At 42.3% G+C, this 27,066-nt stretch overlaps 2 protein-coding genes across 3 annotated transcripts in view; one reads left to right on the forward strand and one right to left on the reverse strand.

The window, feature by feature from the left end:
• synj1 (synaptojanin 1) overlaps positions 1-8,875 on the reverse strand; it is a 40,808-nt gene extending 31,933 nt beyond the window's left edge. The window contains 6 exon segments of the mRNA XM_036595886.1: positions 4,367-4,450; positions 4,669-4,894; positions 6,303-6,570; positions 7,018-7,104; positions 7,350-7,503; positions 8,787-8,875. Coding sequence (XP_036451779.1) covers positions 4,367-4,450; positions 4,669-4,894; positions 6,303-6,570; positions 7,018-7,104; positions 7,350-7,473 — 789 coding nt within the window. The 5' untranslated portion in view covers positions 7,474-7,503; positions 8,787-8,875.
• A 5,098-nt stretch (positions 8,876-13,973) lies between these two features.
• Positions 13,974-25,498, forward strand: LOC118824955 (solute carrier family 46 member 3). Of its 2 annotated transcripts, none has more exons than XM_036595446.1 (6): positions 13,974-14,232; positions 15,043-15,248; positions 17,760-18,627; positions 20,498-20,581; positions 21,784-21,940; positions 24,333-25,498. In XM_036595446.1, the coding sequence occupies exons 2-6, from the start codon at positions 15,060-15,062 to the stop codon at positions 24,427-24,429; spliced, it is 1,395 nt and encodes a 464-aa protein (XP_036451339.1). In that variant the 5' UTR covers positions 13,974-14,232; positions 15,043-15,059; the 3' UTR covers positions 24,430-25,498. The 2 variants fall into 2 exon arrangements, with proteins under 2 accessions (XP_036451339.1, XP_036451340.1); XM_036595447.1 differs by lacking the exon at positions 13,974-14,232 and adding an exon at positions 14,304-14,437.
• The last annotated feature ends 1,568 nt before the right edge of the window (positions 25,499-27,066 follow it).

The raw sequence follows: 27,066 nt of genomic DNA on the forward strand, positions 1-27,066 counted from the left end.
AGACAAGTCATGGGTCTTATGAAAACAGTTCTGATTTGGTGCTATTAAACCTGTAACAGTGCTGAGTGATGTTCATTGGAGCTTGAGCTGTGTTTGTCATCAGTTGGAAGCTAATAAGTACTGACAGTTTGGTAGCAAGATAGCTAATGAGCCAATTTGGCCTTTACTTTGTAATTTACTAGCTGCATACTGTGATCAAAAAAACAAAATAAAATTCTTTATGATTGTGATCCAATGATTGTGACAGGCCTAGGCTATCAAATTCAGTCCAGACTAGAGAGACCCTTAGTCCACTGTGCCATGCATTTTTCACTCTGGAAAACATTTGTGTAAGAATCAGTGAAGACACTGAATCCCTAAAGCCTTGAGGACCCTGAACCATACCTGCACTTAAGCAACAGAACACGAGAGGGAGTGCATTATCGCAAAATAACATCACAGCTGTGATTTTATTCACGATACCACACACTCCTCGAGTGTTCTATTGCTTTTATACAACAGTTAAATAAATAAAGTAATAAATTAATAAACTGGGCCGTGAACGCGGCGTTTAATATGTTTTAATGTTCGCAGTTCCTTCACCAAATTATAGTTCCTTAACGAGCAGCTTGTTGCTACGTCAGAGTAACGAGCTCCGCCCACTCGCTGCACAGTCTGCAGTTCGTTCTCCAGCTCCTTACACTAAATTCCCAAACTGTCATCACCACCGAGCAGCTTTTCAGTCGGCAGCTGTGACAGAAGAACAGCTGAACAACCTGGAATCAGCCAGAAATGAACCCAATACCATTCGCCAAACGTGTAGTCTGATCTTCAGAGTCTGACCAAATCAGACTGAGCCATAAACCTGCCGCAATATCAAGTTTAGCTCAGTTTTGTCACTTTTTGCCAGATCAATATTAATGTAGTTTTGTTCCAGCCAGTCTGTAAAGCATCTTATAGCGCATTTAGTTTGGATTCGGTACCATTACAGAGCGTCAGTTTAAGAAAGATACTGTCCAAAATTGTACTATTTCAAGAATATTGCACTCAGAATAGGGTTATATATAATGAAGGGAACGCAGCACCAGAAAGTAACTGCTGCACCATTTAAGGTGGAACAGGAAAACTTGAAATAGACGCTGGCAAACAGGAAGCCAACTTTAGCTTTGTCCTTCTTACTGTATTTCGGAGGGTTATTTTATTCTTATGTGTATTAAGATTATAGGTGATTCACACATTGATGGATTTGCTGATGTGTGTGAGATTATGTTTCTACCGGAGCTCACGCTAAATTCGTTTTTTATGTCAGACGCACGATCAGAATTATTAAAAGAGAAAAGCTACCAAGCCGTCCGTGCAGCCCAGATTAATGTATGTCTGAGGATTATAACAAAACAGATTTGGTGAAATCGGTTGAGTAATAAGGAAGTTGTGGCTGATTTAATCCTGAGACTCATCGTCTCTCAGTACAAGTGAATTTGTTCACAAGCGGATCTTGACCTCTCCAACATGGCGGACGCGCAGACGTATCTACGCGCATCACTATATATACATATGTGCATCACTTTCCACTGCAGTTGAGCACATTAACTTAAGCCTCCTTCCTCTTAGGAGTGTAAACAAAGGTAACTAAAGCTAGTGCAGAAAAAAGGCCAGCTATCAGGTAGTCTATGCAAAACAATTTTGGTTATAAAACAATAAAATAATAATTCATGATTTACACAGTCCAAAGACATGAGGTCGCTGAGAAATAGGGCCTTCACATTTAGCCAACAGCTTCTTTCACTTTTCTAATGAGCCACAGCTGGTTCACCAGTCAAGAATCACTTCTGTAAAGCCAAGATTCTGCAACCAAAACAAGAAAAAAACTGCCCAAGCCTCAATTACTGTTTCTGGTCTTAACATATTTTGTAAACTGAACCCCTGTCATATTGTCAATTCAAAACTACTACCAGTAGGAAAAAAAATCAAAGCAAATGCTTATGAAGAACAACAATAAAAATGGTTACATTATCACTGCAGCTCAGTTGCTGAATGCTGCTACATTCAGCCTTAATCTAGTTCTGGAGTAATCTGTTATAGTTACTGTGGTAACTGTGCACTGAACTGTCTAAGCTTGTTCTGGAAGAGGAAGGAGGGAGTGAGAGAGCTAGAGAGAGTGAGAGAGTATGAGAGAGAGGCTGGTCACGACACAGTCAGCTCACATCCTGCCGCACCCTGCCTCGCCACGCTCGCTGGTTCCGCCGTGCCACTGTAAATATCTTAATTGCACACTTTGTCTCAACAAACAGAACGATTAAACAGTGATCATCATTTTTCCAGGACATTCTTACTTAAATGAATATTTATCTGTGTTGACATCACTTTTCTCCAGTCGACTGCCAACTTCAGTGGCAGAGACAGCAACCAAAGTCCTGCAGCAGGCGTGTCTCAGACCCACCCAAGTTCCTCTCTCTCTGCAGGTTTCGGCCATCAATATTTAACACTGTTTCAGTTGCTACATTCAGAGCATCTCAGGTTACTCCCAGTTTCTTGGTGAAACATATCAGAAGCTTCCTCCTGCACATGTGATATTTCTACAGGAAAACAATCTAAATCATTTAAATAGAGGGTTAATATGACCTAGAAAATTATCTGGAATCAGTCAAAGACAGGTATTCGGTGTACCTAGGACAATTTCCCTACAATTTGTTACACGACTCACTTAGAAAATGTTAGATATACACTGATCAGGCATAACACTATGACCAGCTCCTTGTTTCTACGCTCATTGTCCGTTTTATCAGCTCCACTTACTATATAGGTGCACTTTGTAGTTCTACAGTTACAGACTGTAGTCCATCTGTTTCTCTGATACTTTGTTAGCCCCCTTTTACCCTATTCTTTAGTGGTCAGGACCCCCATGGACCCTCACAGAGCAGGGACTATTTGGGTGGTGGATCATTCTCAGCACTGCAGTAACACTGACGTGGTGGTGGTGTGTTAGTGTGTGTTGTGCTGGTCTGAGTGGATCAGACACAGCAGTGCTGCTGGAGTTTTTAAACACCTCAGTGTCACTGCTGGACTGAGAATAGTCCACCAACCAAATATATCCAGCCAACAGCTTCCTGTGGGCAGCGTCCTGTGGGCAGCGTCCTGTGACCACTAATGAAAGACTAGAGGATGACCAACACAAACTGTGCAGCAGCAGATGAGCTATCGTCTCTGACTTTCACATCTACAAGGTGGACTGACAAGGTAGGAGTGTCTAATAGAGTGGACAGTGAGTGGACACAGTTTTGAAAAGCACTGCTGTGTCCTTGTGGCCCAGTGAAAAAACCCTCAAAGAAAATTCCAACAATTCTCTCAGAAAAACATTTTTTCTGAAATTTTACAGTGTTTTACAGTGTTTTCTGATGCTTTCTGAGTGTAATAATGACCTCCCGTAAGGTCCCACAGACCGTAACGTGAGACAGCAAAATTGCTAATTACTCTAATATTCTGCTAAAACTCAAGTTTACCCCTAAACATCTTATATTAAGACATGCTAAAGAATAAAATATGTAGTCTTACTCGTCCAGGGCTACTAAACAGCTTTACATTGAGTTGTAATGCATTACTACACATCATCGCACAATAACCCAAGTATGTGATGCTGTTGAACCGTTTTATGTGTAGCTGTACAACAATATTTTGAACCTAAAATCAGATGTGTGGTAGCCTATGGGAGGTCACGTACCACATCGTCTCCACATCTACACCACATCGTTATAAGCACAGAAACACTGTTTTAAAACACAGCAAGAAATATTTTTTCGATAATATTTTTCAATAAACTGTTGGAGTTTTCCTTTAAGAATTAGCAGCATAAGCAAGAGATTCCCTAACCAGCTCCCGACTGAAAAGGCACATGTAAAGCCACAACCTTTGCTCAATGCCAGTGGAAAGAAATTTCACAAACTTTTTCATTAATATGCCACATTTCACCTCAATTTTAAGAGAGTTTTAGTAGTCCAGGACTGAGTACCATCTTCCCCAATGACGCCAAGACAATTTACAAGCATTACCTTATCGCCACTGACATTGCACAAAGCCTTCAGAGCTTTAAAAAGGAAGACCATCCACCCATTACACTGAATTTAAGACTCAAGCCTTCCAAATACCAGGTGTGGCTTCATGTCCTTCCTGTTCGTGCCTGAATGGCGGCTTTGATTCAGATGCAACAAAATTCCCTGGACAGAATTCTTTCGACAAAATGAACAAACGTGGTCATTTGCATTTGCTAGGTTAGTTGGGCACTGACTGAGTAGTCGTTGATGAGCCCCTTTAATGGTTTACCTAGAGGTCCCACTTCCAACGAATTGCAATGATGTTTAAATAGAACCATGCAAATGTTCTTCATGCTTACCTGTATACCTGGCTGCTCCCAGAACAGAGGTATCGATCCACGAATTTGAATAAAGGATGACACTTTGTCATCAAGGAAAATGACCTGTGGGTACAAACACGGCATAAGTAAATATATACGCTCACTGGTTTTAAATAGTAGTACACAGCTCTTCCTGTCTCAGCACTGGAGATATCATCAATCATCAACATTCACTTCCAGCCCCGACTAACTCAGCGTGATACATTAAATGCTGCCTCCACAATTAAATAAATAAATAATTAAATAAAAAAGTCTATGACAACAAAATTAAGATGGCTCACCTGCTCTGTTTCCACAAAGTTGGCCACCTGGCCGTCGTCGTTGGTGCCTCGGACGTTGAAGCGTGTGCCTGCCCGCTCTGAGCTGAGGCGCGAGATGACGCAGGCCTTGGCCTGCTTGTGGCCAGCGTAGATAGTGCGGATCTCCACTCCACCACACATCAGCCTCAGCAGCCAGTCGTCACAGTTCACCCCATAGTGCTTTAAGTGCAGGTGCAGAGACTGATTCCTGATTCAAACCAACACAGTACACAGTAACAGGCAGACATATTAACGGCAAGTGTGGGTTTTGAGGGATTAACTGAGATTAGCAAATTCATTTTAGGGCAGTAGAAAAAATTATCTTTGTCCTTTCAGGGTGGGTAAGATGGCCCGCCTTCTCCCCAGTCACTCATAGTGATGTAATAACATTGGCAGTTAGTGTTCTCCTCCAAGCGTGTTGAGCTATTCAAGGATGTTGCGTTAGCAGCACTTTGAAAAGTCGCGGTCGTTTGAAAACATGCAATGGCCGGCTTTAGCCGACTTACAGATACCATGTGGTAGTCCTCTCCCTCCCAGCTTAGTGGCATCATGTGATTGAGGGAGATCTAGCTATTGGGTTGCAATTAGCAAGAACCAAATTGCAGACATGAAAACTCAATAGAAGTGGAAAAAGGTGGCATGATCAGAAATCAATCCGTGGTAGTGAGATCCATTGGTCAATGCTCCTAAGAGAAAATTTTAACATAAAAATACTGTAGCACTCTGAGACTAAAATACACTGTTAGAAATAAAGGTTCTGTGCAGGTACATTTTTGTTCATCAAGGTACAAACAGTGTAAATGTGCCCTCAAAAGGTACAACAGTGCTTTTCAGGTCCAATTGTGCACCTTAAATACGTTTTTCCCGGTAAAATAGTGCACGTTTGTACCTTTTCATAACCGAATGCTTTAAAACAGAACAGTAAAATAAAAGCCTGGAGACGAGACGGGGTGAGTGGAGTCAGTACAGCTTAGAACATATCATTTCAGTGGATTATGGTTCAGTTATGTTCCCTGACTAAAGGTACTGAGATGAATCCTTGAGTGACAGTTTATTATCTTTATTTAGTGGCAATAGCTGTGGAATTATTTAGTTAATTCATATTTAATTTAATTGAGCTCAAAAACTATGCAAATACAAGTCATGTCCAAAAATTACAGAGGGTTCTCTGCCAGCAACAGACCCACTTTCTACAATGAAGAATTCCTCAAATCTACATAACTGCCATAAATGGCATATTTAGCATTCAGAAAAAATCTTGTCGAAAGGCAATGGGTTCGCATGCATAAAAAAATAATTATAATAATAATACTAAAAAACACATATGGTACTAACAACTGTATGATGCCAAGATGCAAACTGCACATCAGTATCAACTGTCAGTATTTCGCTAATACTGATATTCAAAAACAGATTTAATTTCTCCATTTGAAAATGCAGGAGAGGCATCTCTCCTGCAAAGGTCTGAGAGAAAACGCTGTCCAGATATGCAAGCAAAAAGTCAAACAGTGTCATTTGTAAACCGTGAGGGCAAGACAATGCATCCAGACTATCCTTGGAAATGCAAAACATTTACAAATTTTGGAGGCTGCATCACATTACGCTGGTTAACTCACCAGAAAAAGCGATTGTCTGAAGTGTCCTCTCTGATCCTGCGGTGTGCATTCAGACTGAGGTCCAGGCTCACTCCAGTGGACGACCAGGCAAAATAAAAGCTCCCAGAGTTTAAAACCTTCCGCACCTCAGCGATCCTGTCCTCATCCGATGGGTCATTCTTCAGAGAAACGAAGTCTGTGGCTGTGACCCGGAATACTTCCGAATCCTGCACCTTCCCCACTGAACTGCACCCCGTCACCACCACCAGACTGTGGAGCATGGAGTCCCCTAGAGATTGAATCAGTACAGAGGAAATAAAAAAGAAAGAAAGTAGGGAAGCTCATTTCACACAACAGGAAGGGCTGGTAGGATCAGTCCAACATACAGTTTTGCAACATTTCATGTTGTTATTTTAGTCTTACACTGCAGCTATACATTGCAGCATCACCAGCACAACAGTAAGAAAATTTAACAGCCTAGTTAAAACTTTATTATGAAGACCAAGCTTTGCAATTATGTGTCCATAATAACCAAAGATCCCACAAGGCACACTAATCTACTCACTTGCTTTGCATGAACAGAAAGGTCAAAATATCTTGAACAAGATCAAGAACTTTCCTTTAATCTGTTTTGGGATTTAGCACTGTTGTGGCAACAACCTTGGAAGGACAAAGCAGAAGCTCCAGCGGTTCATTATCTTTATTCCAGGGAACGCTGGAGGGCCTCTGCACTCACCGAGGTTAAGACGAAGAACTCCTAGTACACCATAAGCGTCCAGCATCTTGGTGTATGTGTTTTTGATGGCCTCTTTCTCTGCAGCCGCTGGAAAAGACACGAAATTTAACGATGATGCAATTAGACTTTTTGCAATTATGAACAGAACAGTCTTGAGAGGCTAACGTGCACCTACATCTGATTTTTTCATCTTTGGATTAGCTAAACATCCATTTTTTGACTGACATATAAATTTCAAGATCTGAATCATATTAAAAAAGCCATACAGGAAGAAATACAGCAGACTTAAAGTGAACTGCATCTCCAAAGAGTAGCATGGAGAGTTCTCTTACACAGCACAGCCACTGCACCCGACTCGAACATCAAGCATTCGTCCCGATTCCTCGTTTCCACGATCACGCTGTAGGGTGGCGGGTCCAGCTTGTGATAGATGCGATATCCTTTACTGAATGCCATGGCTGATGTTCGACACAACTTCCTTCACACCTGGTGATTAAAGAGAAGGAACGTTTGAGCTGGAATGCACTCAGTCTGCTTACAGCTTTTCTCAATAGCTGTTCAAAGAAAACAAAACAGCTACCTCTTCTTCAAACAACCCTTCCTGGTGTGACCTAAATCAACACACACACACACACATATATTTAAAAGTGCTAATCACTGCTGCAAATCAGGGCCTCCTAATGTGTTGTGCAACGTCTAAAACCAGAAGGTGCTCAGCAGGTGCACACAGTGAAAGGCACAATCAGACATCTCCTTAAGCATCCACGGAATGAAGCAAGATAAACGAGATAAACATCATCTTAGCCAACGTATCATGGTTAAGGCTCAATGCTACCATGTTCTGTCATTCAAGGCTTCAAATTACCTCGTGAATCGTGCCAGAATAATAGAAACCAACCCTTGTTGCCATCCTCATTTGCCCCCCATCCACCAGACGACACTTTCAGCGAATTATGCTCTGACACAAACGGCAGCAAAGCTGCATTAAGTACGCGACATTTCCGATTAACTACTAATTTGGCATTAATTAACATAACATACACGTAGCCGGGCAGCTACACTGAATAGCACACAAGCGTAGTGTTAGCAAGCCAGCTAAGCTAACGTGCTAATGGTTCCTGGACGCGGTTTAGCTTAGCGACACGGTCAGGCGCTTAAAGCCTGAGCAAAACACATTAAACGATCATCTAAACTGTATCATATTTTGCCGTTATCACTGTCGGTTTGACTGTACACGACAGTAAAAGGTGTACAGCGTCTAAGTAAAGCTAGCTAACGTAGCTAGCCAGCCAAAAACAAACGGGCCATAGTGAGGAAGTGAGCCGAGCCAGCTTTAGGCAATGCAGAGAGAGGAGCTAAGCTAAGTTAGCCAGCTGGCCAAGGTTGTTTTGAACTGACTGGCATTTTCGCCGAATGGGAAGCAAGAAACAGTTTGCTTGATATAAAGGGAGACAAATATTGTTAATTAAGCGCTGTTTGGTGCTGAAGGTTAGGTGACTAACCGTTAACTGTACGCCTTGGCAGCACCGCTCGTTCACATAGCTTCGTCAACACGACTGACCAGTAAAATTCAAACCCCGATCCGCTGCTGGACCGAACTGAAGCAGCTCCGTTCGCCTTAGCTAACCGAGGCCAGCCAGCACGGGCAGCTAACATTTCACACAGAAACCTGCCAAAATGTCAGCTCCGGGGACCCCCGAGAACACGATTTACAGACCCCGATACTGACAGGTCTTGCACGCTAAAGGCGAAGAACAGAGCAGCCGTACCTGGCAGTGTTGTGTCTCCGCCGGTTTGACAGTCGCTGAATGACGGGGCGGTTCGGCAGGGAGCGGATTAAGCCCCGCCCATCGGCTAGAACTGGGGAGTACGTAATCTACGCGGGAACGCCCATCACGACCGGGGTTTGCGCCATAAACAGAAACAGGCCACGTATAAAAGTAAGTATAGAACTTATTTGATAAGAAATTAGGTGAAAATAATAAGCCTACTCAGCTGGAAAGGAGCATAGCAAGATATAGAATAGAATAGAATAGAATAGAATAGAATAGAATAGAATAGAATGGAATAGATAGATAGTGGGGCATAGTGAAAGTGTCATTACAGCAGCAGGTTATGATATATTGCGCAGTGTCTATTAACAGGAGAGGTGATATATTGGCGTGGTTCAAGAATAGAATAGAATAGAATAGAATGCTTCTAAATTAATAAAGATACTGCAGCGTCCAGGCGATGAAGAACCACAGGGAAACTGCGCATGCGGGCAAATGCTTTTATTAAACAGGCAGCATGGATAGGAAGCCCCGCCCAGCGTTGGGAACCGCAGGTAGGTCACCTGCAGTCATACACTTTTTCCCCCTACAGTAGGCACTAATAGTGGCACTAACCACCCCAAAGCCAGGGGCGGACTGGGACTAAAAAACACCCCTGGACCACCACAACCAGCACGGGCACACACAGCCCCTAGCAGGGTTGTCATGATACTGTTTCACAATCCTCTATTATTATTATTACTATTATTTAATATGATGACACTTTTGTTTCATATGCATTCATCTGGATAACTCAAATGGCACTATCATTCACAAAAATGATTATTATATTCCCTTTTGTCTTAATTCCTTTTGGAAATCCAGAAATACTTTGAACAAAATGTAATGTTGTTTGTGCAAAATGTAAATGACAGCAGAAATGCAATGATGTGCCAGTCATTTCCACCCTATATTTAATTGAAAATAGTACAAAGATAACATGCCCATGTTCAAACAGCGACACATTTCAAATTCATTCCTGCTTACCACTGCGTTTCATCACGTCTTCTTTTAACAACACAAAAAGCGTTTGGGAACTGAGGAGACACTGCTGTAGTTTTGAAAGTGAAATGTTTTCCCGTTCTTGCTTGATTTCAGCTGCTCTACAGTTCATATTTTCAATTTCATAATGTTTTCAATGATTGACAGGTCTGGACTGCAGGCCTGCCACTTTAGCACACAGACTCTTTTGCTATGGAGCCATGCTGTTGTAATACGTGCAGAATGTGGTTTGGCATTGTTTTGCTGGAATAAGTGTTCACAGAGAGTGGTTTTCAGAAGTGTTTCTGAGCTGAGGGCCCGAAGATCACGGCCTTCAATGTTCACGGCCTCGTCCACTGCATACAGAGATTTCTCCAGATTTTCTAAATCTTTTAATGATATTGTGCACAAAGATGACAAAATACCCAAGTTTTTTGCTAATTTACATTATTCTTGAATTGTTGCATTATTTCCCCATGCAGTCTTTCACAGAGGGGTAAGCCCCTCCCCATCTTTACTTCTGAAAGACTCAGCCCCTCTGAGATGCTCTTATCATCTTACTGATTTATTGCTAATTAACCTAATTAGTGGTGAGATCATCCACCAGGTGTTTTTTAGAATTACACAGCTTTACCAGTCTTTTGTTGCCCCTGTCCTAACCTTTTTGAAACAGTTGCTGGCAGATTTTTCAGTTTCAACATTTGATATGTTGTCTTTATGCTGTTTTCAATTAAATGTAGGGTTTAAATGATTTGCAAATCATTGCATTTTGTTTTTATTTACATTTTATTAACTTTTTTGGAACCAGGGTTGTACATAGACTAGCACCACACAGGTAATGTAGGCTAATTGCGCAGACCTAGTTGATAGAAGCTAACTATAGTGTGAAAGGGGGCAACGGCAACCTGAATAAGCATAATTGTGTCCCTGGCTACTTACCAGTACCACTTGCCCATATGAAAGTCCCTCTGCTGTCTGTTCCTCATCGTGAGCAGCCTGCAGATGTTGCTCAGGCTCAGCCGCCTCCTGGGCCTCAGCACTGGTGATTTGGTGATTGTGTCACTACTGCTGGCAGTAGCATCAGTGTCCAGTGACTTTGCTTTATTTTTCTTTGTTTTTTCCACCCACTTTCTCCTTTTGTTTTCTGCATGCCATGACCACTGAAACAAAGATGACCAAAAAACTACTCTTCTCTGCCTTTGTTTCAGTAGGTTTTTTATGCTTAGCAAATAAATTATTCATTTATTTGATGCATTAATGCTCTCTGCTGTCGCCGGTCAGCGTCACTCTATCTGATGAATCATCCAGGCCAAAGGCTGTCAAATTGACAGCCATTCTGAATTTTTCCAGAATGTCCAGATGGCCAGTCCACCCCTGCCCATAGCCCAGCACAGAATAGCATAAATAACACTGCTGCACTAGTAACATCCATAAAACAAATATCATAACAATGGTCTCTCTTCTTATCATGCAAAGAGGCCCGAGAACCTCTTCACATGGCCACTTTGCATAACCACGCCTCCACCCTGCAGTGCGGCCAGTGGCGGACACCACATAGCCCCCCTTCAAGGGTCAGCCATCCTGGTGACCTCACAGAGGTCAAGCAAAGTCCTTGGGGCACACTGTCCAAACCCCCATGTTGTGTCTACAACAGGGGTTTTGGAATGGATGCGCTCATCCCCAGCCCTCTCCAGGTGGTGCATCCTCTCCATCACTACGCCAGAGCAGGGAGACTGAGCCCTGCATCTTCCTTCCGTCAAGTCCCATGTTACTTGGGGTTACAGCAGCAGCAATGCAATTCAAACTCAGCTGCTCTCTGCTTTCTCTGTCGCCTGCCACACTGTTGATGCTGCAGAGGGTGCTGGAGCCGTGACGTTCTGCCTCAGCTATGGTGGATTGAAAGCTCGCTGGTGCAGTGAGCCACACATGCCGTCCCAGCTCTGCCAGCAGCAATGCACCTGGGAAGTGCCCCAACCTCTCCTGCACCTCCTTCTTGAACGGATATGCCAACCGAACCGAACAGGCCCTGCCCCGACGCCAGCTTGCCCATACACTCTTCAGGAAGCAGCCACCTGGCCAACCAGCACCTGCCCGAGGTGTCACTGGAGGGCTGTAGTCGATGGCGCCAGGACACCACCCTGCTCTGCCAACAGGTCCTTGCCACCACCCGCCATCCAGGCATCCCCTCTGCCAGCCACCATTCAAGTGTCCTCGCCAGTGCCTTTTTCTCCATCCTCCAGCCCAGCTCCACTGCTGAGCCACACTGTGCTGTTTCCTCTTCCTCGCCATCCACCTTTTAGTTTGTTGAAAGGCCATTCCTTTCCAGACCACTGGGGCACGCTATCCCACAGCCCAGCACTAAATAGCACAAATAACACTGCTGCACTGGTAACGTCCACAACAATATCAGAACAATTGTGTCTGCTGTATCTGCTGCTCTGCTAACACTGTAATCTGTGATCAGTCACCCATTACAGAACTGACTCTCTGTGTGTTTTTCCTTTCTTTCTTTTCTTTGCCGAGTTGAACAGCTGCCCATCCTGTGTGTCTGATGCTGCTGCCTCTTCTGCCTTGATCGGGTGCGACTGCTGCCAGCCCTCTGGACCAGCTTGACCACCATTGAGCTTCATGCTGTACAACGCCGTGCAAACCTCACCCTCACAACCTGACCCCACTGGTGCTGCTGCTGCTGCATAAACTAAACTAATCAAATTAATCATTTGCTCCACCTGTTTTCCCCGTTTCTGTACTAACAATGTTTACCATCTGGTGTCAACCAGAGGAGGATGGGTTCCCCTTCTGAGTCTTGGTTCCTCTCAAGGTTTCTTCCTGTTTCTCTTAGGGAGTTTTTCCTTGCCACTGTCGCCTCTGGCGACGCTCATGGGGGCTCAGACCCGGATTTCTTTCTGTAATGCTGATGTAAAGCTGCTTTGTGACAACGCCTGTTGTAAAAAGTGCTATAAACTTTGCTTGCTTGCTTGCTTGCTTGCTTGCTTGCTTGCTTGCTATCTCTTCTCACCAGGATTGTGGCTCCTGAGAGTCTCTTCACATGACCAAAGCGGCTCTTGGGAGGAGCCACACTCCTGGCGTAAAAAGAGATATTAGTTGTTGTTTATGTTGTTGGTGTTGTTAGTGTGTTATTGCATTCATTAGAATTACTGCGTCCAAAGAGGGCAGGCTTCATAGTATAACAGGTAGTTAGAAGTGTCTACCCTCCTCCTATGTTGTGTTCCTCCACGTTACCCCCTCCCCATGTTTCATGTTAGGATAGCGCTGGGTTGGGCATTTATTGCTGTTGAAGTACCTGTTCAAAATAAAGAGCGTTTGCCTATACGCGTTCTTCTCATATTCTTCTGAGCCGACACTGAAAGGTTACATGAAACTCAGAAGACAAAGATAGCAGTATATTACCAAAATCTGTCCATTTTTTTTCAAAGCCTTATATATTAAATATAATTTAATCTGAGAACGTTTTCAGATGTTCTTACCTTAACTTATGGAAGTCATATACAGGGCCATTTCTTGCTACAGTTGACATAAGCGGTTGCTTAGGGAACCATGAGTACATAGTTTTTTTCCTTTAATATCTTTGTGTCAATCACAATATTCGTCAATTAGAATATCTTATGAACACATCATTGATGACTTTCCATATATTTGTATTTTTTATTTTATTATATTATTTATTAAGATAGATTAGACAAGTGTTATGCTTCTTTTGTATAAAGTTAATTATTGTTTCTCGTGTTTACTTTGGTGTTTACTGCATTTTGTGGGGATAAAAATAATTGAATTGTAATTAACTTTTTATTGCATACAAAATAATGATTGGGGTGTTAAATTTAAAGGCATATACATTTTAAATAGTGAGTCTTGAAAAATGATCTCTATTATTATTAGTATTATTATCATTATCAGTGGTGGACAGTAATGAAGTAAATGTAATTCGTTACTGTACTTAAGTAGTCTTTTCGTGTATCTGTACTTTACTGAAGTTTTTCCATTTTGGGCGACTTTTTACTTTCACCCCACTACATTTATTATTATTATTATTATTATTATTATTAATAATAAAGGTCAACTTCAGCGTCTTCCATGTTTTGTAACCGCTCTGATGTTGTGTAATAAGGAGGGACCTTTAGAAGTCGAGTTGAGTCGATTGCACCAATCAGAAGCGGCGCTGCGAACGCTTTCACGCTAAGCCCCGCCTCCTCCCACCGTACTGAATGACTGACAGCGTCACAAGCCACTGAGAGAGGCTCGCTGAAGCAAACTGTCCAATCAGAACGTACGACAGGTCCAAAACAGGAACACAACAGCTCCATAAGTGGCCGCAGTAGTTTCATAAACAGTGGGAGCATCGCAGACGATCAGCAAACAGCGGGCATCGTAAAGAGAGGTTATTCATCTGTTAATGTCTAAGGTGGGTTTTCTGTCCTTCTCAGGGGGTGATATGGTTCAGTTAGACTGGTGTGCAGCGCAGTGTGACCGAGACTGAGGCGGTCAGTGGGATTAAATGGTTTCCGCGAGCTGTTAACTGAAGAAATGTGAAATATCTCGTGAAAAATCACTAAGCTAGACAAAAAGACATAACAAGAAGAACGTACTCGCAGTTTTATTTACATCAGGTAATATTACCTTTTAAGACTTTTTAACACTGATTTGTTCGGGTTTTTTTTTCGTAATCTGAGTGTCACCTGGCTAAACGAGTCTAAATAGCCTCTATTGCACGATGTTGCCTCAGGGCAACAAACTCGTTTTCCTCACTTTACAGTAAGATTATCCATATTTAAAGACAATTAAGGGGGAACAATGAAGGGAACCGTTTGCGTGTGTCAATGAAAAACATGTTCTTGGTCATACTGTCTCTTAGTGGCCACTTTTAAACCTTTTTTTTAACATTCAGTATCAATTTTTTTTGTTATGAGAATTGGCGGAAATATGTTTGTTGCCTAGAAGCAACATTGTGCGACAGTGGAATGGATTTGACCAGACACAAGCCAGGTCTCACCACCTCAGGGAGCACGGCTCTGTATCAGTTCTTCCCATTGTCGCACAATGTTGCCTCAAGGCAACATACCCCAAAATGACCCCTGCACACATTATTAAAAAAAAAGTTTTGATGTTTAATAATCAGGTCCATTTTATGCAAGAATAAAAACTTGCTTTCATAACGCGTGCAGTAGAGGGTTAAGAACGAGTCGTAACAGTTCTTTATTGTGTTTATCTGCAGAGTCTGTGTGAGCCGGAATGAAGAGGTTCTATTTTGTGGAGCCGGTGGTCGCCGTGTACGCCTTCGCCAGTTTCTTGGGGTATCCTCTGATACAGCAGTATGTGTACCGCCGACTGTGGAAGGAGATTACCAACACCTCTTACCCAGCAATGGACACTTCTTCCAGATGTAGCACGAACAGCAGTAATCATTCAAGCCTCCAAGACGTGAGTTTTATCCCCTCAGCTTCCCCCCAGTTGTATACAGCGTTATGTCAGGCATACACCCATCAGGCATAACATTATCCTTGTTTCTGCGCTCACTGTCCATTTTATCAGCTCCACTTACTATGTAGGTGCGCTTTGTAGTTCTACAGTTACAGACTGTAGTCCATCTGTTTCTCTGCATACTTTGTTAGCCCCCTTTTACCCTGTTCTTCAGTGGTCAGGACCCCCATGGACCCTCACAGAGCAGGTACTATTTGGGCGGTGGATCATTCTCAGCACTGCAGTAACACTGACATGGTGGTGGTGTGTTAGTGTGTGTTGCGCTGGTCTGAGTGGATCAGACACAGCAGTGCTGCTGGAGTATTTAAGCACCTCAGTGTCACTGGTGGACTGAGAATAGTCCACCAACCAGCAATATCCAGCCAACAGAGTCCTGTGAGCAGCGTCCTGTGACCACTGATGAAGGACTAGAGGATGACCAACACAAACTGTGCAGCAGCAGATGAGCTATCGTCTCTGACTTTACATCTACAAGGTGGACTGACAAGGTAGGAGTGTCTAATAGAGTGGACAGTGAGTGGACACAGTGTTTAAAAACTCCAGCAGCACTGCTGTGTCTGATCCCCTCGTACCAGCACAACACACACTAACACACCACCACCACATCAATGTTACTGTAGTGCTGAGAATGATCCACCACCCAAATAGTACCTGCTCTGTGAGGGTCCATGGGGGTCCTGACCACTGAAGAACAGGGTAAAAGGGGGCTAACAAAGTATGCAGAGAAACAGATGGACTACAGTCTGTAATTGTAGAAGTTTATAGTAAGTGGAGCTGATAAAATGGACAATGAGCGTAGAAACAAGGATAATGTTATGCCTGATCTGTGTATGTTGTTCATAAGGCATTACCTTCTCTAACTTTAACAAAGCCTGTTGGTGGATATTCAGGGATTTGCACCTGTTGTGGTTCTGAGCGCATACTTGATTCCTACAGATATTAATAGGTATAACAGTTCAGCATTATTCTTTCTTTTACTCCCTTCTGCTCTCAGCTTCCTTTTTTCATTAGTGTTGTTTTCGCACCATGAAGGTCCCCTTTGTTTCTAGAATTATTGCCTTATACCAGGGGTGCCCAAACTTTTTGTCAAAGAGGGATTAAAGATGCATGAGGCCTCTTTTATTGTTGGGTTGTTCATTCAGAACAGTTTGGATCGATAAGCGCTTATAATAAATACTTATATTGTTAAAGAGTAGCAGTACAAGATGTCTTATGTTTTAATCATTTTCTGATTCATGTGTTAACTTGTTGAAAAGTATACTTTGTGAGACAAATTAAACAAAAATCTATACATTTTTGGTTTTGTTAGATAATGTTCTTTACATATCAAATAAACGCAGCGCAGCGTTAAAGGGTTAATATTTACTGAATGACTGAATTTGCTCTGATAAGAAGTTTTCCATCTCGCCAGTTCTCAGTGTTTAGTTTGAGCTTTGTGTCTGTAGTCTTGACTAAGGTCCAATCCCATTTCACCCCTCGCTCATACCACTGTGCCCTTAGCCCTCTGTTTTGTGTGTTTACATCTAGGGGTAGGGTGTCCCAATTCTTGTTGAGATAGAGGGGGAGGGTGAAGTGTTGGGGCTACATGGCCCTCCAAACTAAGGTTTTTCAGAGACTCCAAACAGAGAGTTATGAGAAAAAAAGAAAAACCGGCAAGACGGCTGAACAAGAGACCAAAGAAACCCACAAATGTGAGAATTAAAAATTACGATATCCACTGTATTATTTTAGTTTAATGTCGTTTCAGTGTATTTTGGTCGTTTTCTTCCTAACGAGCATAAAAGATTGCAAATAGTATGCTAATGTCTCGGTAGCTAGCTCCGACGCCTGAAGTGCCAGAATGTAACTGCTGCACCATTTAAGGTGGAACGGGAAAATTCGAACAAGAAGCTGGAGAATATCAGACGTCAGGTTCATATCGCAAAAGAATTAGGGGTGGGCAATAATAAATAATTGCCCCCCTCTTTGAAAGCATATGATCCCTAAATGTAACTAAAGCCCAGCAGTGAGGAGCTGAACTTTACCCTCCTCTGCTGGGCAGGGTCGCCTACAGAGCAGCGCTAGTATCTGTTAATGAAGTAGTGTTTTTTTTTTATTTGAGGGTCCCATTTCGTAGGGCAAGATTTCAACCACTACCCCTTGGAACTGAGTTCCAAGGGGTTAAGGTCACACTTGAAAACAAGGGGTAGGGGTAAAAAGAAAGAAATGTGATTGGGCCTAAATGTAGTTCAGTAAATGAAGCTGCAGGTCAGGTCAGCTGCCACCATCAGGTCAAAGGAGGAACTGCAACGTACTGGCTAGCGGGCCGCTTAAAATACACAGTAAAACAGAAGCCACAGGCCAATGAAAATCTGTCTGGGGGCCGGACTTTGGACACCCCTGCCTTATACCTTCGATTTGTTGCCTAGACTGGTATGTATTGTTCAGATCAGGTTTCTGTTTTTTTCCCAGGAGGTGCAGAAAGCCACTTCACAGTTCTCCATGTACTCGGAGCTCTTCTCTTTGATCCCGAGTCTCCTAGTGACCCTCATCCTCGTGGCCTACAGCGACCAGCGGGGCCGCAAGATCACCATCATCCTCCCCCTCATTGGCTCTCTGGTCTACAGCCTGTCCTTCCTTGCCATATCCATCTTCGAGCTCAACCTCTACCTGCTCATCGCAGCCTACTTTGTCAGCGCCCTGTTTGGGGGCATAGGCACCATGCTGGGTGGCTGCTTCTCCTATGTGGTCGACCTGTGCGAGGACGGCAAGCAGAAGACCCTGCGCATGGCTGGTCTGGACATGGTAATTGGGCTGTTGTCCGGAGTGGCTTTGATCTCCACTGGCTACTTCTTGAGGGTGGCTGGGTTTAACTGGCCCTTTTTCACCGCTGCTGTGTGCCATTTGGTCAACCTGCTGTATGCAATCTTCCTTCTGGAGGAAAGCAGGGTGGTCGAAAGCACAGTGGACAGCAATACGTGTGGTGGAGAGGTGAAGAAGCTTACGTTTGGGATCTATAACCTCTTTGCCCAGGGCAGCAGGAGAAGGAACGGTCTGTTGGTGCTTCTCATAGTCATCTTCTGCTCCTTCAGCTTCGCCAACTTCGGCGGCCTAACTGTGGTCACGCTTTATGAGCTTAACGAGCCGCTTTGTTGGAGCGAGATCCTCATCGGCTATGGCTCAGCTCTCTCCACAGTCGTGTTCATCACCAGCTTCGTTGGCGTGTACGTACTGTCGCGCTGCCTGCCTGACTTGGCCATCGTCTTCATCGGGATGCTGTCCGTCTTCACAGGCATGACGTTGATGGCCTTCGCCAGAACCACACTGATGATGTTTCTTGGTGAGTAGGAAATGGCGTGATACTGCTTTTTCTTTTCTAACACTTATGCTAATATCAAAACTCAAGAGTATCAGCTGATACTCATACAGATTTATCTTCTTTAAAAGCCACTGTGCTTTAAAATGATGATTTAAGCCCTTCCCTTAAGAAGTCAAGCCACTTAAACTATTCAAACGCTTTACTGCCCTGCACAAAGAGTTAAGTCAAGAGGCTTTTATTGTCGTTCTGTCTGTGTACAAGTACACAGTGGAGCGAAATTACGTTCCTCCAGGACCAACATGGTGCAACCTGGAACAAAATAATACAGTACAGAGAAAGTGCCAACATGCAGACGTAAGTATGCAAACATTAAACTAGAAACAATACAATAAATACGATAAATAAAACGGACATCAGACACAGTAAACAGACAGGACAGTGCAGCACCGACACAGCACTCATTTCTGAGCATGAGGTAGTGAGAATAAGATGCAGACATACACCGATCAGGCATAACATTATGACCACCTCCTTGTTTCTACGCTCATTGTCCATGTCCATTGTCCATGGTCACAGGATGCTGCCCACAGGACGCTGTTGGCTGGATATTGCTGGTTGGTGGACTATTCTCAGTCCAGCAGTGACACTGAGGTGCTTAAATACTCCAGCAGCACTGCTGTGTCTGATCCACTCAGACCAGCGCAACACACACTTGTGAGTGTAGAAACAAGGAGGTGGTCATGTTACGCCTGATCACATAACAGCAGTTACTGAGGTAGAAATATACAGAATAAAGTGTTAGCAGCGATGTTCCAGATTGTGTGTGAGTGTGTGAGTGTGTGTGTGAGGGGGTTTTCAGTTCCGTCAGAAATACACAGCTAACCACATGACATCACACAATGAGTGTGTGATATTTCAGACTAGATTTGTAGATTTGTTAACAGGAACGGATCAATTTTAGTCTACTCCACCCTCCCCAATGTCCAGTCCAGGATTTTCTGCTGATAACAGCCTAATTAAAACAACTCAAATTATTTTTTTTTGATCAAGGTCTTTTTATTAAAGATTTCACAAAATACAAAAGACAAACAGTCCCATACCCCCAAACCCAGCCATCCCACCCACCCTCCAGACCTCAGTAAGAGAAACTGTATAGATACTTTGCAGCTTTTATAAAAAACTGAAATATTATAGCTTAAAATAAATACATATTATGGAGTTACAATACAGGTCTATGTTATTCCAGTAGTGAACACCAGTCGTTCACCATCTCATATTCAACCGTCCATCACCACTGAGAGCAGTACTGATTATTACAGTAGTAAAGGACATCCCCGGAAACGTTACTGGAGCAAGTTAAAGAGCTACAGAAGATACAGGATTTGAGTAATCCTGACATTCAACAAATCAGCATTTGTGCAAATGTAATTGATATAATGGTCAAGTGACTCTCCCCAGCAGTGCTTAGTATTTTTTCAAGGTTTAGTTGCACTACAGTGTTTCCAGATATACTAATGTGTGCCTCTCTAGTACCACATGAACTGAAAGCACTTCGTTTGATTTTCAATACAGGATTAATTTTTATGATGGGAGTATGTTTAGTTACCGCAAGACCTAATATTTACTGTCAGTGATGAAGTCTGGCAGCCTTATGTAATCGTTGCTTATTACCTAAAATTGCTCCATCAAACAAAAGCTGGATATTAAGACCTTCTCAATATAGTCTGAGCATCATAAAATTAATTGAATTAATCTTATGATGAAATTTCACAAATGCTGGAACCGAAAACAGCCAAGCCTTTGTGTCTATAGCTGCTGAGTATGTTGGGATCTGTGCTCATCTGACACACTTCAGTTAAGCTAATGTTTGTGTTAATCTCTTTCTCTGCAGTGAGGATTCCTATGCTCCTGGCCATCATGCCTTTCCCGGTCCTGCGCTCCATGTTGTCAAAGGTGGTCTCAAAGTCTGAGCAGGGTAAAGTCGTTCACTTGAACTGGTGTTCCAGAACTGAAAAGCTCTTACTCAGCCAAGCGTCTGTCCCAGGAGTGCTCTCCTCTTAGTTCTGCTGTTTTTCACGCTGCTGCACCCAAGAGAGCACGTCCACTCAACTGTGCAGAGCTGTTAAACCTTCAGCCCCACTTACATTCTTTACATTTAAAGCCACACAATTTGAGACGTACATTGTTGTGTAGTTGTATTTGGCAGCAAATTGATGGTATAATCCAGTGATTTACAATCCCACACTCTTAAAGATTTCTTCAAGGGTTCTTCAGTAAAGACAATGGTTCTATATAGAACCATGAACACTCAAAGAACCATTTGTATGCTTGAAATGGTTCTTCATATTGATGGAGAACGTGTTGATGGTTCTTTTTTGAAAATGATTCTACGTAGAACAAAAGATTTGTTCTTCTGTCGTTACAACCTTGACATTGTAACAACAGAAGAACCCATTTTTGGTGCTTTATAGAATCATTTTTGAGTGTTGCCTTCACTAAAGGACTCCTCCCACCCCAGCCACACACTGGTTAACCTCCTCCCAGTTTGGACCAGAACCAGTCGGCTCAGGTCCAGCTTCTTTCCCTCCACCATCACCCTGCTGAACTCCACACCACTCCACTAATACTCACACCTGTATGTTGCACACTATATTTATTTATTATTTATTATCCCAAACATTTCCATACTTACTTACTCAGTACGTACTTAACAGCACGTACCATACCTTATATTGTGTATTTATAGTATTATGTGAATATATACATGTATATATCATTCATAGATATATTTATAATTGTGTATATATTGTTCATACAGTTATATATTTCATAGATATGTCATATTGACGCCTGTTATTGCAGAATTGCATGGCATGTTTTGCACTATTGCTACTATTTGCACATTATCTGTCTGTCTGTCTGTCTATAGAACCCTTAAAGAAACAGCTTTTTTATGAGTGCTGTCAATGTTCTACATATGTTTGCACATTTGTCTAATCTAAAAACTCCTCAGCTAATTTTCAAAGCCTTCTTGCTTTGTTCCAGTTATTGGAGCAGGAAAAACACAAAATATGCACATATGTGGTTTTCAAGGCTAATCAGTAGCTTTTAATGATTTGGGGGTTTGAAGGCAAAGTCGATGTCTGGTTAACATTTAATTTTCTCTGCATGTTTCAGGTGCCCTCTTCGCCTGTTTGGCCTTCACTGATAACCTAACCACTAATTTAGGGAGTGCAGCGTTCAACAATGTCTACAGCACCACGGTGACCTGGTGGCCCGGCTTTGTCTTCCTCCTCGCTGCTGTACTCTGCCTCATTCCAATGAGTCTGCTATGGTGAGAAACAAGTGCCTGCTTTACTCACACGTTAACATTTTACAGTTTTGCATAGGATGCAGAATAAACCTTGGTACTAGCTAATTTGCATTTCTCATAGTGTTTTTTTTTTATTAGAAATGTTTTTTTACTCAGATTACTCAGAGTTGCGTTCAACACCATTTTTGTATTTGGGCTGTAATTGAGTAATCATTAGTCAGGGCCAACGCGTCCAATCAGACGCCTTGGACAAAACTATAAATTCTGCCCCTAAACACTACCCAAAGTAGAGAAAACCATGTTTTCATCAGCCATTTCAACTGATACCTTATACTAGGGGCGTAACAATGTAATGTGGCATTGTGATATCGCAATTCAAAACTGTGACCGTGTATCATTAAGATATGATGATGCATTTTATACTACAGTTAGTTCCGGCCACGCAAGCTGATTGGTTGAGAAGCGTTCTAACTGTGCTGTTATTTCGCCATAACATCACGTTTTTTTCACAAACACTGTATCACTCCGCTGAGACGCCGTTGCTAAGCAACGACTTTGACAGCTGTAGGAGCTCAAGACATTTGAACATTTTGACTTCTTACTTTGCCACAAACAGAAAATGGACACTTAAGATCACATTTGACCGACAGCCGATTTGGTCAGACTCTGAAGATGAGACGACACTAAATTCCCAAACTGTCATCACCACTGAGCAGCTTTTCAGTCGCCAGCTGTGACAGAAGAACAGCTAAACAACCTGGAATCAGCCAGAAATGAACCCAACACCATTCGCCAAACTAAATGGGCTGTAAGATGATTTACAGACTGGCTGGAACAAAACAACATAAATATTGATCGGGCAAAAAATGACAAAACTGAGCTGAACTTGATATCGCAACAGTCTTATGGCTCAGTCCGATTTGGTCAGACTCTGAAGATCAGACTACACGCTTGGCGAATGGTATTGGGTTAATTTCTGACTGATTCCAGGTTGTTCAGCTGTTCTTCTGTCACAGCTGCCGACTGAAAAGCTGCTCAGTGGTGATGACAGTTTGGGAATTTAGTGTAAGGAGTTGGAGAACGGACTGCTGGCTGTGCAGCGAGTGGGCGGAGTTCGTTACTCTGACGTAGCAACAAGCTGCTCGTTAAGGAACTATAATTTGGTGAAGGAACTGCGAACATTAAAACATATTAAACGCCGCGTTCACGGCCCAGTTTATTAATTTATTACTTTATTTATTTAACTGTTGTATAAAAGCAATAGAACACTCGAGGAGTGTGTTATCACCAATAACATCACGGCTGTGATGATCTACGGCGACCAAATCACAACAGTGATGTTATTTCACGATAACACACTCCCTCTGTGTTCTGTTGCTTAAGTGGAAAATGGACATGCCGATAATAATGCCATCTTAAGCAACTGCAAGGTTTGAACACCAAAGTTTGCAAAAAAAAAAACACACCTATCAGTGACCCACTCCATCACTCCTCCTGCCGCCAAGCTGTAGTCTCATTAATAAAATGTGCAAAAACGTGATTATAATTTTATGCTGTCTTCATTTGAATTCTGTTCTCGAAAATACCTCATTGTGAACCCAGTGTTGTGAATCAAATCGCATTGCGGAATCATGTATTGTTACACCCCTACACCATACAATCAACCTCACAATGTTCATAATTGAAAAAGAGGGAGAAGATGCTACAAACTAATCCAAAAATAGGCTAAAAAAACATTTTCATAAACTGTTTTACATGATGCTAACATCCAGTGTCAGGGCTGTGTGAGCTGTGGTGCAGGTCAGGTGTGTACTAATTCGAGTATGTCTGCAGGACTCAAGAGGAAAAAGGAACTGAACCTTGTTTTGATGTGATGCTGCGAAGTTAAGATGGTTTAGTTTTGTTTTTTTTGTCACACAGACCCCGGACAGTTTAGACAGCAGGTAAGTAGCAAATAAAAACAGAAAGAACGGCTCTGAAAGCTGTAAGATTTGCGTGACTGGTTTACTTTCTCCATTTGTGTCAAAGTCTAAACAAACAGTTCTATACTTGACTGGCGTTCAGTAGAGAGTGAGATAAGGTTGGGGGCCCTTCTGAATTATCACCTCTACCTTGACACACAACAACAAGCCTAGAAACATAAATGTGACTTCCATTCTGAAACTTACTCCAATCGTCACAACCAGAAAAGCAGCCTTGTATTGGATTTTTTTGACATGTAAAAACTTCCCCTAAGACATGAAACTACTTCTGTTTTTATTCAGCTGGCAACTCTTGGTTCCCATTTCCTCTTTCTGCATATGTGTGTGTGTGTGTGTGTGTGTGTGTGTGTGTGTGTGTGTGTGTGTGTGTGTGTGTGTGTGTGTGTGTATGAGTGCCTGCTGACTCACCCTGACGTGTTTTTTCTCCTCAGCACTCTTCGATTTGTCCAGTTAGAAGATGGCGGTGAAACAGAGGGACTCTTAGCAGGAGAGGACACTCAAGTAACAGACAACACTCCTGTGGCCTAACGAGCAAAGGGAAGATGCAAATCTCTGCCTTTGTCTGCACCCGTTAGAGGCCTCCATGTGTGCCTGGGGACCATCGCTGCATTACACACATTATCTTGAGTGGTATATGTCCAATTACTTCTGGTCTAAGCAGCCCTTTGCACTTTCAGGTATTTTATAAAAGCCAAAACTGCAAGAGTGCAGTGAGAAAATGAAAATGCTGAGTGAACGTAAAAATAAATATGCTTAGTAAGATTATAAATCGAGTTGCTTAGGAAGGGCATTCAAAGGGAGGTTACACTTTACGTCTGAGGAAATGTATCCGCAGTTCTTTGCAAGCTATGTTTGCAGAAGGATTATGTCAGTGAAATATGTTTGAAGCTGTGTGCCGTCAAAACATTTTTTTGAGTATACAGTAAGTTTGCAGTTCTTAAAAAAAATACAAAAAAATAAGACCTTCACCTCACAAAGGTGGTCTGCCTAAAATAGACTGATTATAAATTACAGTAAAGGAATACTGCAGAGTTTTTCAACCTGTTCTCACATCTGTAGCATGAAAAATGCTGGAGTATCCTTTTAAGTGTAGGTCAGTGGAGCTGTTGAGCATCATTGTGGTTCCGCCTTTTTCTTTGTATTTAAACGGGAGAAAAAAACTCCCTCAAAATTGCACTAATTTGTTGCAGATTTTTACATGGGAAAAGTGAAATATGTGGGATTGTGCGAAAGACAGAAACCATCCTTCATCCTTCAGAAACCATCCCTCAATTTCTAGTTATGCATTTTTCAGATATTTTCAGTTATTTATTAATAGAGCTTATTTTATACATCGCTGTTGTTGGGGAAAAAACTTCGTATCTCCAAAATGATAACTTTACAGGAGAAGGAAAAAACCCACCTTACTTTTAATGTAAGTGAATGGGACCAGACATTTTTCCCCAAGTCATTTTGTGCCGTTTTCTTTTAGTCAATTCATCGTTAAATTTATACACGATGTAAAGGACAACAGTCATTTTTAAATTATGTCAAAAACTGAAAAACGTCAAAAATAGAGATACGAGGTTTTCTTCTGACAGCAGCGATATATTTATATACCTCCAAAGTTCAGTCTTAGAAGTTGGTTGCATTTTCATTTTCTCATGATCCAAGTAATCGCAAACACATTAAATAGTGTTGAGGTCTGGACTCTGGGGTGGTCACTCCATTGTTCTGAGATGATCAGCAGCTTCTTTGCTTGATTTGCAGATTTTTCTCCTTTTTTTTATTGTCTTTCTTTTCTCAGTACTGGTTTCTTGACAGCTACACATCCTTTCAGACCCATTGACTCTTTCTTGTCCTTTGACTTTGCCCTTCCTTATGCAAGTGGATTATCTTATTTCTTACGTTCTCAGAAATACCTCCTGAAAAATGAATAACTTGTACTTAATTGCTGTTTCCACTGGAAATGAAATAGATAAAAGGGTGGTCCCTGACTTTTGCACAGTATTGTACATGGTACGAAACTGCTTTGGCTCACTGCTCACTCTCTGTTACAGGTCAGGAGTGTTCTGCCGTTACTGTGTGTTGAATTTGTGTGCTTTAAATGTGAACAGCTACTGTCTGATACTACTTCCTCATCACTTTTCCCTGCATGGTTTGACTGTGTGAAATAGGTCAGCAGTTCACATTTAAAGAAATACACTCAAAATGAAAAACACTTAAGGTAGGTTGAACCGTCATGAAGATTGGTGCTTTCGTAGAACCTGCGTTTGATTAAAGACTGAGCAGGAATATGTTTCTCATTGAGTTACATGGAACAACAGCTGCTTATGCCACTATTTCTGTTTTATGTATAACTACCTGTTAAAATGATGTTTTACTAAGTTTTCTTTACCTCGTGTTGCTTCTCTAAGCAAACTTTAACTCTTTTACCCAATACAAACCTGTTGAACAGGTCCATTTTAAAAAACCATCATAATCAATCATCCAGAAAACTGCAGTTTTGCACCAAAAAAGGAAATCTGTTAAACATATACTGAAGTAGGCTTGGTCTCAGCCCTCTGTACTGAATTACTTACTTATATTAAATATCCAGCGGCAAACTGTGACTATTAGAAATACGCCGATCAGGCATAACATTATGAGCTGATTTTATCAGCTCCACTTACTATATAGGTGCACTTTGTAGTTCTACAGTTACAGACTGTAGTCCATCTGTTTCTCTGATACTTTGTTAGCCCCCTTTTACCCTGTTCTTCAGTGGTCAGGACCCCCATGGACCCTCACAGAGCAGGTACTATTTGGGTGGTGGATCGTTCTCAGCACTGCAGTAACACTGACGTGGTGGTGGTGTGTTAGTGTGTGTTGCGCTGGTCTGAGTGGATCAGACACAGCAGTGCTGCTGGAGTTTTTAAACACCTCAGTGTCACTGCTGGACCGAGAATAGTCCACCGACCAAAAATATCCAGCCAACAGCGTCCTGTGGGCAGCGTCCTGTGACCACTGATGAAGGACTAGAGGATGACCAACACAAACTGCAGCAGCAGATGAGCTATCGTCTCTGACTTTACATCTACAAAGTGGACTGACGAGGTAGGAGTGTCTAATACAGTGGACAGTGAGTGGACACAGTGTTTAAAAAACTCCAGCAGCACTGCTGTGTCTGATCCACTCGTACCAGTG

The sequence above is a fragment of the Colossoma macropomum genome, unplaced genomic scaffold, assembly GCF_904425465.1.
Source record: "Colossoma macropomum unplaced genomic scaffold, Colossoma_macropomum, whole genome shotgun sequence".
Lineage (NCBI taxonomy): Eukaryota > Metazoa > Chordata > Actinopteri > Characiformes > Serrasalmidae > Colossoma > Colossoma macropomum.